This window comes from Diabrotica undecimpunctata, chromosome 6 (assembly GCF_040954645.1).
Source record: "Diabrotica undecimpunctata isolate CICGRU chromosome 6, icDiaUnde3, whole genome shotgun sequence".
NCBI lineage: Eukaryota > Metazoa > Arthropoda > Insecta > Coleoptera > Chrysomelidae > Diabrotica > Diabrotica undecimpunctata.
Genome location: NC_092808.1, coordinates 131,284,386 through 131,299,612, shown reverse-complemented (window position 1 = coordinate 131,299,612; position 15,227 = coordinate 131,284,386). Strand labels below are relative to the sequence as shown.

The 15,227-nt window shown below is 33.1% G+C and overlaps 1 protein-coding gene across 1 annotated transcript in view; it reads left to right on the top strand.

The window, feature by feature from the left end:
• Positions 1–9,123: 9,123 nt before the first annotated feature.
• Positions 9,124–15,227, top strand: part of Gsc (goosecoid homeobox) — a 113,806-nt gene continuing 107,702 nt past the window's right edge. Inside the window, exon 1 of the mRNA XM_072535421.1 lies at positions 9,124–9,492. Coding sequence (XP_072391522.1) covers positions 9,225–9,492 — 268 coding nt within the window. The 5' untranslated portion in view covers positions 9,124–9,224. The remainder of the gene's footprint in view (positions 9,493–15,227) is intronic.

Here is a 15,227-nt window from a genome sequence, read left to right as displayed (position 1 = left end):
ACACTGGATAAAACTTTTTAACGCTTTGTACACTTCAAAATAGTGATGGTGAACGTGGTGATTTTTAAATCATACCGTGCTCAGTGACCGTGATTTTTAAATAACGGTGATTTGAAACGGTGATCGTGATCACCATTCTTTTATGTACAGTAACAGGCAGTCACAGTAACCGTAAACTTAACAACACGATCGCGATCACTCTGTTACGTAGTACTATAAAAACATATTGCTGATAATGAATATGTTTAACTAACATACCTAGATGGTTTGACTTATAATAAAATAAATGTACAATAGAAAATAATAAAGTAATTCATTTAAAACACTATAAAACTTTCTTGGCAATTCTTCCTCTTTAAATAAAACTAAAAATAACTCTATAATTTCATTTTAATATTTTAATAAACTTTTAAGAATGTTTTTAAGAAAGAAAAAAATATATTCAATACGTTTATGTTATTATTTTTAAAAGACAAATATTAGTAGATAATAACATCCAATATCTCGTATTTAGTTGGTAAATTCACTGTTGGTAAATCCCCAGATGTGATTTATAAATCACTGTGACTGAATCACCGGTACTGAAATCACGTCCCATTACTATTCCAAAAATAACTGCTTAAGTTTAAAACATAAACTACATTGAAATTTTCCTTTCCTAAGTTAACAAAACTATTAAAACCACTGTCATATAATCTAAAACCCAATAAGAGGCCCCAATAGACTAATTCTTGTGAATTTATACTTTATATTTTCATGTACATATTTAATTGTTAATGGATTAAGATACGAATAATATTATTTTGGAAATATCAGGTACGTAGGTATTTGAACCGAGAATCAACAAATAAATTCGTTTTGAAAACCTATTTTGTGTTTTTGTTAGCATAAATCTTGAAACACCAAACATATAAGGGAAAAGAAAAAAAATTGGAATACTAATTTCTCGTCCAGCTAGGTCAAATATTACAAATATTTTGATTATAACTTAACTTTGCAATTTACCAAAAGCTCTGTTGAAAAATTTAATATTTTCGGGTTATTTTTTGCTAACCAAGACATGAAATTAAAAGTGGTAACGCATTTAATTCCAATAAAACTTATTACTTAAACAGTAATACTTTTAAAATTTAAAAAAATGTAATCCATATCATAAACGATCTTATCTACTGATTAAATTTAATACTGACCTAATAAGTGGTTAAGAGTTAATGGAGATGAGCACGATTGAAATTGCACGGTCAATAACAGAATGAGAAAACTTTTTTTAATCGGAATATCAATATAATGCTCCGGATAAAAATGCTTATGTTAAGGCCTGGATACTGAAACAATCCAGCATTAAAAACCTGGAAGCTTTCGAAGTATGGTGTTACCGGCGTATTCTGAAAATATCATGGATGGATCGCAAAACAAACGCACTAGTTCTCGAACAACTAAGAAAACAATACAAAGTTTTAAATTCAATAAAAATCGGGAAGTTGGAATACTTGGGAAGTGAAAAATACGAACTATTAAGGAATATAATGCAGGGGAAAATCAAAGGCAGACGAATTATATATATGCTGTTTGCCTATAAGAGCGACGTCCAGCATGTCAAATTTGAAATGGCACAACCAATAACAAAAACTTGGTTATATTTTGTTCAGAATTTGTATAATAATCTTTATTGAAAACGATTATTCGAGTGGAAATCGAAACGTCAAACATTTTGTTAATAAAAAATGTGATTTTCATTACTACCAATAATTGTGGCTTAATCCCATACAATTAGTTGATATTTTTAATAGTTTTATATTCTTCCCTTGACAGTTGATGTCCTTTTAACGAATTATTTTTGTTTTACTATTTATTAAGGAGATTAAAAGAAAAATAACACAATTTATAGTTCAGGTTATAAAATTCAATAAACCATCAACGTAAATGTTCACCAGAACGGCGCATTCACCAGAACTTAGCAATTGATCAAATTTTGGTGGTTGAGCTTAAATAATAAGTACATAATATAATAAATAATAAATTATTATTTTATTTAATTTTTTTTGGAATTAATGTTTCTAGCACTTAAGATCATAAAATAAGATTCAAGAGATAGCCCAAGCAAAAAGTTGTTCAAATTTTTTTAATTATTTTTTTAAACAAATTGTAGCAATACATTTTTTTGGTCCGATCAATTTTTGTTTTAAATTTTTTGGATCATTCTGAACAAAATAAGTCTTTTAGTTTTTCTGTAAACTTGATCGTTTTCGAGTTATACATAATTAAAAACTGAGAAGAACGCATAATTACGATTTTCAAGGCTCGAAAACAAGAAAAAAATATTATTTTTGAATTTACCAAGGACCAAAATTCAAGTTAAAACCTTGTTTTATCATTTCCGATAAGTATTTTGGGCCTATTTCACTTTAAAACATTTTTTTGAATCGTCAATGAAAATGAAACGCTTATGACAGGACGAGCGCTCGGGCTGCGGCGTGCATAAGAGAGAGAAACATCATCTAGGGCACAAATTTTTGCTGCTTTAAATTCTCATTGCAGCATATTCATCATTTGGAGTCTCAAAAAGACAAAGAGAATAACGAACTAAGAATAAACAACACATTTTTTGACCACAAAGACCGACACAAATATACATTTGATAACACCTGTGGACAAAGATCTATGATAGATTATGTTATAACCAAGAGAGATATACATCAATCGAAAATAAACGACGTAAGATGCCTCAAATCAGCAGATGTAGGTAGTGACTATAGCCTAGTATTATGTTAAATAAGAATCATCCTGAAATACTTTCCACCCAAGAGGGCGGTGCCAACACAAACAAAAATCAAAGTCGAAGGACTAAATACGGAATCCACGGAACACTTATACACAGGAAAAGAATATATGAGAGGATCGCTGAGAATGAAATATTAGAAAACGATAACATCGATGAAAGCTGAAAAAAACTCAAAAATAACATAATTAACGCAGCAACATAATCACTTGGAGAGAGGAAAGTAACGAACACTAACATATCAAAAAATAAAAAACCATGGTTTAGAGAGGAAGTGAAGACAAAATATGAAGAAAAGAAGAAAGCCTTTTTACAATACAGAACACTACAAACACAACAGGCATACAAACACTATAAACTAATCAGAAATGAAACGAAAACTTTAGTTAGACAAATAAAAAGGAACACTGGCAGAATTTCTCCAAACAGATGGAACACGATTTCAACGGAACACAAAAACAAATATGGAGAATGATCAGAGGACAAAGAAAAGAAATGAACCAACTAATAAAAACGAAACACATTCATAAGGAAACATGGGTAGTCTACTTTCGATCCCTATTTGCTAAAGCTGACAATAATGAACCACCAACACCAGAGGTGACGACAAACGAAGAAATAAATATTGAGGAGGAAGAGGTAAAGGAAGCATTAAGGAAATTGAAAGACTATCGAACGAACTCCTAAAGTACAGAGGACCAGATCTGACCAAACAACTACTAAAACTAATCCAAAAAATAATAGAACAAAACAGAATTCCTCAAGAATGGAGATCAAGCATCCTAATACCTCTCTTCAAATAGAGAGACAAATCGGACCCGGAAAATTACAAGGGAATTAATTTATTAAACACAACACTAAAATTAACAACCAAAGTGATAACAAATAAATTAAATACAATTATTTACTACCAGAAGAACAAGGTTTTAGGTCGGGAAGATCATGCACCGACGCTATATTTATAATGAGGCAAGTGCAAGAGAAATCATTAGAATACAACAAACCGGCATATCTATGTTTCGTGGACCTTACAAAGGCATTTGACCAGGTCAAGCCAATATTTAAATCACTTCACAATCAATTGCACAAACAACTATAGAACAAGTAAAAGAGTATGTATATTTGGGACAACTAGTTAAATTAAATAAAGAAAATCAGACTGGAGAAATAAAGAGAAGGATACGGTTGGCTTGAGTATCCTTCGGAAAACTTTCCTATATACTAAAAAATAGAAAATACCCCCAATATTTAAAAACAAGAGTCTTCAACCAATGTATACTTCCTGTTCTCACCTACGGTTCTCAAACTTGGACATTTACAAAGGAAAACATGGAAAAAATAGCACATATTCAAAGAGCCATGGAAAGGCAAATGCTGAACATCAGGCTATCAGACAAGAAAAGAAATACTTGGATAAAGCCTAAGTCAATACAAAGAAAAAACTATTCGCAAGATCTACTGAATTGGATAATAAATGACATGTATACTGGCATGTCTGCTAAAGCATCCAAGATGTATGTGCCCGAAAATATTGGAAGCCAACCTAGTGATAAGGAAAGATTAATAGTAAAATAGATATTGTTTTTGGCTGTTGCGGGTTTTCCCGTGACACTCGACCAGCTTATTAACACCGTAGCAGTGCTCATTAAAAATCTAAAGTGAGCCAATCCATTTAAGAATCGAATTTCTGGATATGGATGATACTTACATTTCCTAACCCAACATCCGAAAGTAAGACCTCGTGTATCGCAAAATATGACAACTAGCCGTTCCTTCGTTACAGAGGAAGGATAATAAATTGGTTCAAGAAAGTATATAATTATTTTAGTCAAAATGGCATGACATATGTGTTTAAAGATCCAAGCCGAATATATATTTAACTGCAACGAGACAGCCTTTTTCATGGCTCCATATTACAAACAAATGTTAGTTAAAACTGTATATAACAGAACTGTTAACGACGAAAAAGAATGTCTGACCATATAAGCAACCATACCGTTTTGTTTCCCTGTACAAGGCTACCAAAACATTTAGTTCCAACTGTGCCAATAGGTTGGGGTATCGGATACAACGAAAGTGGATGGATGAATATAGAAACGTTTTATGAGTGTATCGCAAACTATTTTAATAAATGGTTGAACGAAAAACACATTAAGCGACCTGTCGTGTTATTTTTGGATGAACATGATAGCCAATATCTCTGGCATTAAGCGATATTTGTCGTGAAAATGGAATGGTTTTGTTAGCACTGATTCCAAATTCCATACATATCGTGCATCCGCTTAATGATGCTATATTCCGATCTGTCAAAGCTACATGGCGCAAAATAGCTCTAATAGTTCATGATTTCTGAACCTATTTTGAAAATCAATCTCACATAAATTCTGCTGAATCCTATTTTGTCACTCCTCCAAAATTTCTAACGCCATTTAAAAATGCATGTTATTTTGCAAATCCCAGAGAAGAGTAGAAGCTGAAAAAAAAAATGAAAAGAGAGCAAGGAAAAAACAAAAGCGTGAAGAAAAAGAAAAAAAAAAGCCTAACATCAAGAAGAAAAATGCAGAATCTGACGGCAAGAGAACAGAAAAAATTAAAATTTCCAAAAGCTATGAAATTAAACCTAAACATTGAGAATGAAGAAAAACAAAGAGGAGAGATAGATGGAGCAAACAAAAAAGAAAATGAAATTTTAAACAAAAATGTTGGTTCTGTGAGACACACAGTTGAAAGAACTAGAAAGCCGAAAGCTAACAGTTCTATATATTTAAAGTTGGGCGACTACGAACTATATGACTACGCCATTGTAGTTTACGAGGAGAAACATTTTCCAGAAGTATTAGAAGAAATAACAGAAGATAAATTTAAAATCAAAGCTATGAAAAACATAGGATATCATTGGAGATGGCCAGAGATAGATTATAATATTTGGTATGATCCAGAGGAAATTGTTTATTTAATTGCAGCACCGCCTCAGTATATTAATAAAAGGGATCTTTTTTCTGTACCTGAGATCAATAATGTGTAGGTCTTTCACAGCTCTTTGCTCTTATCAGTAGCGCACCTACAATTTTCCTCTGGGGGGGAGGAGGTTGGTTGGGCTCCGAAATTTTTTTTATGATACTACCTTCTTTTGAGTCCTTAAAATGTGTGAGTAACAGTGTCGGAATAGATTCCTGGGAGGGGGTTTTAACCCCCAAAACTTTCCCTGGGTGCGCACTGGCTCTTACGTAATATATTTAAAAAAAGACTGTTGCTAAGTAACTTATGAAAGTATTTTTTGTTGTTTTTTTTTTGTTCAAAATGTGTTACGTATGTACATCGTTTTATTTTATTTAGTTTTTCTATCCCTCTTTTATCCCCGCTTCCAGCAGGGTGCAACATGATTATCGAAAGCACCCAATTTGCCAGGAAAAACATATATAAGGTAACATGGAGATCAAAGATTGGAAGAACGAGGAACCAAATTGATCACGTATTAATTGATGGAAGGCATTCCAGTAGTATAATAGACGTAAGAACTAGACGGGGACCAGATAGTGATACAGACCATTTCCTAGTAAAGGCCAAGCTCAGAACTAGAATCTCAACACAAACAACAGACAAACAGATGAAGATCGAAAGATGGAATGTGTCTAAATAGGAAGAAGAAGAGGGAAGGAGACAATACCAACTAGAATTGAGAAACAGATTCCAGGTGTTGGAAACGAAAGAAAATGAAAGAGAAAATATAGACCAGAAATGGCACTCCATTAAAACGATCATTACAGAAACAGCAGAGAAGTGTATAGGTCGGAAGAGAAAAGCAAAACGAAATAAATGGTTTGATAAAGAATGCGAGGATACCTTAAAAGAAGCAAACAAAAGAAGAATCGACTACCTAGCAAACCCGACGGATGAAAAGCGTGAACAATACAAGAGAGAGAGAGCCTTAGCCAGAAGAACAGTAAGGAGAAAAAAGAGACAACATTTACAACAACAAATTGAAAAAGTAGAACGTGAACACAGAAGCAAGCAAAATAAAAAATTCTACAAAGAAGTAAGACAACATAAGAAAGGTGCATATATAAGAACACCGAACTTTGTGAGAGATAAAAATGAACAAATGATTACAGCTGAAAATAAAATAATCGAAAGATGGGCTGAATACTTTGAAAGTCTTCTAAATGTCCAGGTAGACGCGGATGGAAATAAAGCAAATTGTGAGTACCAAACGGCCGAGATAGAAGTACCCCCGCCAAGCCTGGAAGAAATTATCACGGCGGTAGAAACCCTAAAAAATGACAAATCCCCGGGACTAGACAATATTGATGCAGAACTGATTAAAAAAGGAGGGCATGAACTTAGAACTAAAATACACCAATTAATAAAAGAAGCCTGGGAACAAGAAATATTGCCAAAAGAATGGAGTGGCTGTATTATCGTGCCAATACATAAAAAAGGCAGAAAGGATACATGTGGCAACTACAGGGGAATCTCACTAATCGGTACTACATATAAGATATTAGCTTCAGTTGTACTAAAACGATTACTGCCATATACAGAGGAAATTATTGGCGATTACCAATGCGGCTTTAGGCCTGGAAGATCAACAATCGACCAAATATTTACTATCAGACAAATGCTAGAAAAGTATTGGGAATATAATAAAGAAGTACACCAGATCTTCATAGATTTCAAACAAGCATATGATTCCATAGATCGCTTAAAACTGTGGAGTGCAATGATGGAGTTAGGCGTACCAAAGAAGCTGACCATGATTGCGCGAATGTGTGTCAACAATTCCTTTGATGACCTCCCAATGATGATGATGATCCCTCTTTTATATAAAAAATATGTTTTTATGCTTCTGTACTTTTTATACCTACCGTGAAAACATTAAAATACATAAAAAACTTTTACAGAAGTAAAAACCTTCCAAATTTGTATATTGGTATAAAAACATTTAATTAAAACTTGTTAAAAGTGTCGTCCAAAATTTACCTATAGATACATAAAGTTTTCGATCTAGCTCAGGTCATCCTCAGTGCCTTCTTTTGGTACTTGTAGCTAACACTAGAATTGCTTGTTGGAGACATCAATATATGGTTTACATATTTAAATTATAATGCGACTCTAGGTCGATGAAAATGGTTGTAAATGATAATACTTAATACTGGTACTTTTCAGTTAAAACGACACAGACCAACTACATCAGTTAAAACGACACGGACCAACAGAGTTGGTCTGTGTCGCTTTAACTGACAAGAACCACGTGTTCAAGTCGAGCAAGGAAGCATGTTGCCCATGCAAGTTTTTGTACTAATATACAAATTTTGAAAGTATACAGCCAACTACTGGTATTTTCCCATTAATTTTTTTATTAAAATACATATTTACAAAAAAATGCGTGTATAGTTCTGAAGCTATTTTCTTGTGGCATTTTAAATTAATTACTATTTAAATGGGAATAAGCCACAATTAAAGGTTAAAATACGTTTATTGACGTTTCAATTTCCACTTCGGAAATCGTTCACCGATTTCCTAAGTGGAAATTGAAACGTCAATAAACGTATTTTAACCTTTAATTGTGGCTTATTCCCATTTAAATAGTAATTAAATGCGTGTATAGTTTAAAACAAAAAAATTACCACTAATTTTTCATCGTAGGCCGGAACTAAAGTTTTTTGCATTTTAGTGAAAACATTTTTTTTCGGCGAATCAAAATACATTTATTCATTTTTTTATTAATTATTTTGATAAAGAAAATATTAAGCTATTAAATATACTTTTAATCAATTTTTTCTATTATTTCGTTCCCTTAATATTTACGTCTAAAGTCAAATATTCCTTAACTGGGCCGTTATTAGGTCGGTTTACCTTATGTAAGAAAATTAATATTTCTAGAATACCACCTTAATCTCGTTAATCTTTTAAGGAACTCTTTTATGTTTGTAGTTTCTGCCTGTAAGACTCGATTGTTTTAAAATCCCACTAATCATTTTCGTTTTATTTGTATATCAAGAAGGGATAAATTAATTAATCCTAAATACCATTAGTTTATACTCAAAAAACCAGTTCCGCCTCTGGTTCGCATAAAACGATGACAACATTAAAACCGTCTAACAATACACAAAACGACCAAACACCCCTAATAGGTATCAGATTTCCCAGTGACAACTCTATTTGTACCATTTAGCACGCTATCACCCCTCATTGCATGCGATGCGCGTCCGCTATTGGTCGAACCTCTCCCCTCGCCGCCAATAGCAGCTCTGGCAGGCGGGGCCAACTCTCATCTTTGCCGTGTTCGGTTATCTCGTCACCCCTGCCTTCAACATTGGCACAGTAATGGTTTAAGCGTCAGTTTTCGACCAGTGACGGGCAAAAAATCGACACGCTGGCTTCGTTTAAACGCGAAAGTGATTTAGACTGGTGCGAAGACGACTTCTCTGAGGAAGACGTCAAAATGGTAGAAACGTCGCAACAAAGAAACGATTTTTTTGGAAACGTTTTTCTAGGAGAAGGTTTTAAACCCGTTTATAGCAATAAATTACGAGGTGCAGCGTCTTCTTCTAGTACGAGTACTTCTTTGTTTACTATCGATAGTATTTTGGCGCCTAGACCGAGTAAACCGACGACGCCACAAAGACCTGCCATGCTGCAGCATCATCCTATTCCCTTGGGACATCTGGCTGCCACTGGAGGATTCGGTACCGGCCCTGCTAATTTCTTAGGTAAGTTACAAAACTTGAGAATATTTATTTAAACAATAAAAATACTAAAATTACCGATATGAATATTGTTTATTATGATCATACCATTCAACTCGGAAGCAGGCGTATAGTATAATATAATATAGTACTAATTTTGTTATAGTCGTAGGGACCAGTTTATAAAATTGTCTATCAATATCATCATATGGAAGTCCAATCAGGTTTCTTACAAAGCTAAAAACTTGTTGTTTTTGACGTTTATTTAAATTTGTAGCACGTTTTTTTAAATTCTCACAATATTTAAATTGTTATTTCCTTATTACATTCCATGAGCTTTTTATAAAAACTGATATTGCAATTTTGCTCACATGTTAAACAATTTTATAAATGATAGACATTCTTTCTCTCTTTCAGTTATAAATGACTCCTTTTCAAAGAAATTTTATTTATTCATATTTAATTTGTATTGTATAATGTTTCAAATATAAGTTTATTTGAATTTCAAACGTTTGGGGAATTTTAAATTATTGTATCGTCCGTCGTCTTGGTGGTCCAGATACACATAGTTCATGTTTTAAGATAATAGGCATAGAAACTTTACTTGTTTAATAAAAAAATTGTTTTGTATAAGCATATAGTTTATTGAACAATTCTCATGAAATTTTCCTACAGGCATAGCAATACTTTTTACTTTTATATAAGTAGTTATAAAATCTAAAAAATATGTTATACCACTAGCGTAATTAAATAATTTTTATTTGGCTTCTTTCACCACTATTGTATAAGTAGAATATCTAATGTGGTTTTAAAGGTGAAAAGAGCTAAATGAATAATAATACATTACATCATATAAAATCAAAAACAGATCTAGGTACCTAAAACTAAAATTTTCTGCAACGACTAATCTAAATTTTAATAGCTAAGCCTTATAAAATAAAACAATATGTATTTGTAATATTTATGATACAAAGGTGGTACTGAACCTTTGTTACATAAGTACAGTAAATCCTTTAATGCATCTGCGTTAATTGGTAAGCGGGGCTGATAAAGTGAATTAACATCTCCCTGTCTTATCCCAATGCCAGCTTCAGTAGGGTCAGTTAGTTCTTCCTCTACTTTTACTTTTATTGTGTTGTTTTGGTAGATATTTTCGATCGTTTTGATTATTCCTAGAGGTATGTCTCTTGCGTACAGTAAGTGGATAACGTCTTTTAACTTGACCTGGTCAAATGCCTTCGTAAGTCCGCAAAAACATAGATATGCTGGTTTGTTGTATTCTAATGATTTTTCTTGCACTTGCCTCTTTATAAATATAGCGTCGGTGCATACTCTTTCCAACCTGAAACCTTGTTGTTCTTCTGTTGTGTTATAATTTCATGCAGTTTATTTGTTATCACTTTGGTTGTTAATTTTAGTGTTGTGTTTAATAAATTAATTCCTTTGTAATTTTCCGGGTCCGATTTGTTTCTCTTTTTGAAGAGAGGTATTAGGATGCTTGATCTCCATTCTTGAGGAATTCTGTTTTGTTCTATTATTTTTTGGATTAGTTTTAATAGTTGTTTGGTCAGATCTGGTCCTCCGTACTTAGGAGTTCGTTCGGTATTCTGTCCTTTCCTGGTGATTTTCTTTTTTTTTTAATTTCCGTTATGCTTCCATTACCTCTTTCTTCTCAATATTTATTTCTTTGTTTGTCGTCAACTCTGGTGTTGGTGGTTCATTATCGTCACCTTTAGCAAATAGGGACCGAAAGTAGTCTACTCATGGTTTCTTCTGAATATGTCTCGTTTTTATTAGTTCGTTCATCTTTTTCCTTTGTCCTCTGATCATTCTCCATATTTCTTTTTGTGTTCCGTAGAAGTCGTGTTCCATCTGTTTTGAGAAGCTCTAAAAGTGTTTCCTTTTTATTTGTCTAACCAAAGTATTCGTTTCATTTCTGATTCGTTTATAGTGGTTGTATGCTTGTTGTGTTTGTTGTGTTCTGTATTGTAAAAAGGCTTTCTTCTTTTCTTCACATTTTGTCTTCACTTCCGGTCTAAACCATGGTGTTTTCTTTTTTGATATGTTAGTATTCGTTACTTTACTCTCTCCAAGTAATTGTATTGCCGCGTTAATTATGCCATTTTTGAGTATTTCCCAGCTTTCCTCGATGTTATCGTTTTCTAATATTTCATTCCCAGCGATCTTCTCTGATATTCTTTTTCTGTATATGTATTCCGTAGATTGCGTATTGAGTCCTTCAACTTTAATTTTTGTTTGTGTTGGCGCCGCTCTCTTGGGTGTGAAATATTTCAGGATGATTCTTATTTTACATAACACTAGGCTATGGTTGCTACCTACATCTGCTGAGTTGAGGCATCTTACGTCGATTATTTTCGATGGCTTCAGGTGATGATTCAGGCTTAAAGGACCTAATCACTCCAAATTTCCCCTTCTGACAAATTGATGCTGTTAGCTTCTGAGGACTTAAACCCTACATTTAAAGCTCATTCTGTAACTACAGTTATATCATGGTATTCTCTATCTATTCTATTCTATCTCTGTCTGTGGCATTAAATTTGCCGTGGGCTAAGATGACCAGATCATTCCTATAGCTCAGGACATGATGTTTGTCGTTGCTGAATCTAACTATCAGCCCATCCATGACCAGATTCCACAAGATACCTCTCTCTGCGAACAACCTCTGGCTACCTGAACTAACAAAAAAACTTGTTTTTATTAATAGCAGTATTCTTCTTTTCTTTACTGGTGATATTTGAATTTTATTTTAGTGTTTTTTATTAAACACGACCCAATAAATATGCAATTTTGCTCAACTTTAAAGCCAAATTCTTGCTTTTTTTGAGTTTTATGAATTGTTACTTTGATACGCAGTTTATAGTCATCTAATGTTTTAAAATCAATTTTTGGATAATTGTATTACCTTCAATTCTCTAATATGTTCGTGTAATAATTTGGTGAAACATTTTTATTTTAAATTTAATTATAATTTACATTTAAATAAGTAGGATTGTCGGCTTTTCAAATTGTCTAAATACATTCAGAAGTTGGTGTTTTCTTTGGATCTCTGCATACATTAGAAAGTTGTTACTACCACAAAATTTAACAAGTGTTATTAATGATGGATTACCTTTAAAAGTTTCATAACTGTAAACTTCGATGTTAGTTAAATAATATGGATAATCCAATTCTAAAAACAGTGTAAAATCATGCAGACGTATGCATCGTATATGTCAGTGAGGTCCAATCTTTTAGACGTTGCGGGGCGAAATTATTATAAAGGGCCAGAGAACTCGACTCGTTTAAAAAAAGTTTATTTTAAAAAATAATATAGAAACGAAATATTATTTACAAGTATTTTATTATGGTTTACATTTACATGTTATTTTTAAAATTTAACATAAAATAAAAAATCAATGGGATATTTGAGGCAAGGGTTTATCCTCTACTAACTTTTGCACATCTATATCTATGCTAGTCTTAGTGAGTCTAATACACGCTTCCAGAGAATCGTTTTCCATGAGATTACGTGTTTTGGATTTAATATGCTTCAAAGCAGACAATGTACTTTCACATATATACGTACTACCAAACGTTGAATATAGTTTCAACGCAAAGTTACGAAGTTTAGGAAAACGATCCTTTGAGACTAACTTCCAAAAGGTACTAATGTCTTCATTTTTTTTGCTTGAAAAAACGAATCGGACTGTAGTTCGCACAGCTCTCATTAGTATTCTGCTGATTTGTTCTGGATGTTGATTGGATTGTTAAAAAGTTCAAGATCGGGTTTTAGTGCATTAAATTCCGAAAATCTTTCATCGAATTCTCTCTTTTTATTTCTGTAAGAACTTTTGCAACCTCGAGAAATCGACCATGGTTTCTTCTTGATTTATTTCGAAACACGCAGGAAAATGTGTGAGGTCTTTTATTTTCATGCAGTTCTCGAAAAGATCAAGTTTTTTGTGAAATGTCTCAATTTGACCAACCAACTGTGATGCTGTCTTATTTTTCCCCTGGAGTTGTAGGTTTAATGTGTTTAAGTGAGAGGTAATGTCTGTTAGAAATGCCAGTTCATGAATAAATGTTTTGTTCTTAAGCTTGGTTATAAAGAGATGAATTTTCGGTGTCGCTGAGCTCTGTTTCCTTCTCTTAAGCTGTTTACTATCTGCACTACAGTCTTCATAGTATCATTGTTTTTATTTATCTTTCCGCAGAAAGCCTCTTGATGGATAATGCAATGAAACATAAAATAGTTAACACCATTTTCCCGCAAAAGTTTAGCCAATCCCGTTATGAGTCCCGTCATTGCTTTTGTTCCGTCGGTTCAAACGCAAGAGCACTTTTGAAAACCGCCTATATTTTTCATAGAGTCACTAACTGCTCCAAATATATTTATACCTTTGGTCCCGTCTTCCATGTGGTACAGTTTTAGAAGTTCCTCAGTTACACAAAAATCTTCACTGATGCATCTAACAAAAATTAATACTGATTTTTGTCAGTTATATCAACAGATTCGTCCAGGGCTAAGTAGTAGTACAAACAATCACGAACTGTGTCGACCATTTTTTTAAATATATATGTATTCAGCTCATCAACTCTTCTAGATACAGTTTGATGGGAAACTGAAACACATTCAAAATTTTTGGCCATCTTTTCATCTCCAAAGGATCGCGCCATTTTAACGGCACACCGCTTGATCATTTCTCCATTTCTAAATGCTTTTTTACTTTTGACAAGCTCTAAACATACTTCATATGATGTTGCTAACCTTGATGATTGAACAGCCGTCGGTTTTGTAAATAGAGATTTTTGTTTATTCAATTTAGCTTTAAGTTTTTTTACAAGAGTATTGGGAGCTTCACCTTGATATTTGTCGTATTTTGTTTTGTGCTGGGTTTCATAATGCCTACGGATTCTTTTGATACCGCGAGTACTTGACAACAAATAATGCACTGAGGTTTACCTTTTAACTCGATGAAGAAATATTGATTTTCCCATTTTCCTTGGAAGGTACGATTTTCTTCGAAAATTTTGCGTTTTTTGGAACTCCTCTTTCTGAATTTAACATTCAATTTATTCACCACTGTTAATTCAACATGACACGTGTAGCTGACTGAAGCTAACTGCCCGCTTATCGGGAGTGGGTGTTCAGGTTAACTACTTTCTTAAGATTACGGAAAGTTAAACAGGGTTGGAACAGGTAAAAGTTATCAATGGCAATTTTTTTGAAATTTGTTTGCGGGGTGTCCACACTGGTATATGCAGAAGAATAAATCGACAATACGAATCCAAAATATAACAAGGGTGTATGCATTACAAAATTTAAAGTGATATTTTTATATTGTAAATACATCGAATATGTTTTGTTTGTTCACTGTGCAGGTAGGTCCATCCCTACAAGATCACAGATATATTGAAAGACAACACTTAATAAATTGGGAATAAAAGCAATAAAAAGAAAACTAATAGAGAATATAATACACGCGACGATACTCAAAAGAAAATCTAAGGATGAGGAAGTTATCATTCCGAGAATTATGAGATGATACTAACCGATATGCCATTCGAATTTACGCGAATTTAATATCCGATTTGTCTTGCATTCGCCATGACGATAAACAAATCACAAGACCATTCCTTGAATGTTTGTAAACCGAATATAGAAAATAATTGTTTGTCTCATGGTCAAATGTACGTACATTTTCATCATCATCAACTTGTATGCGTCCACTCAGCTCTTTCTATCTGTCCCTCTTGTG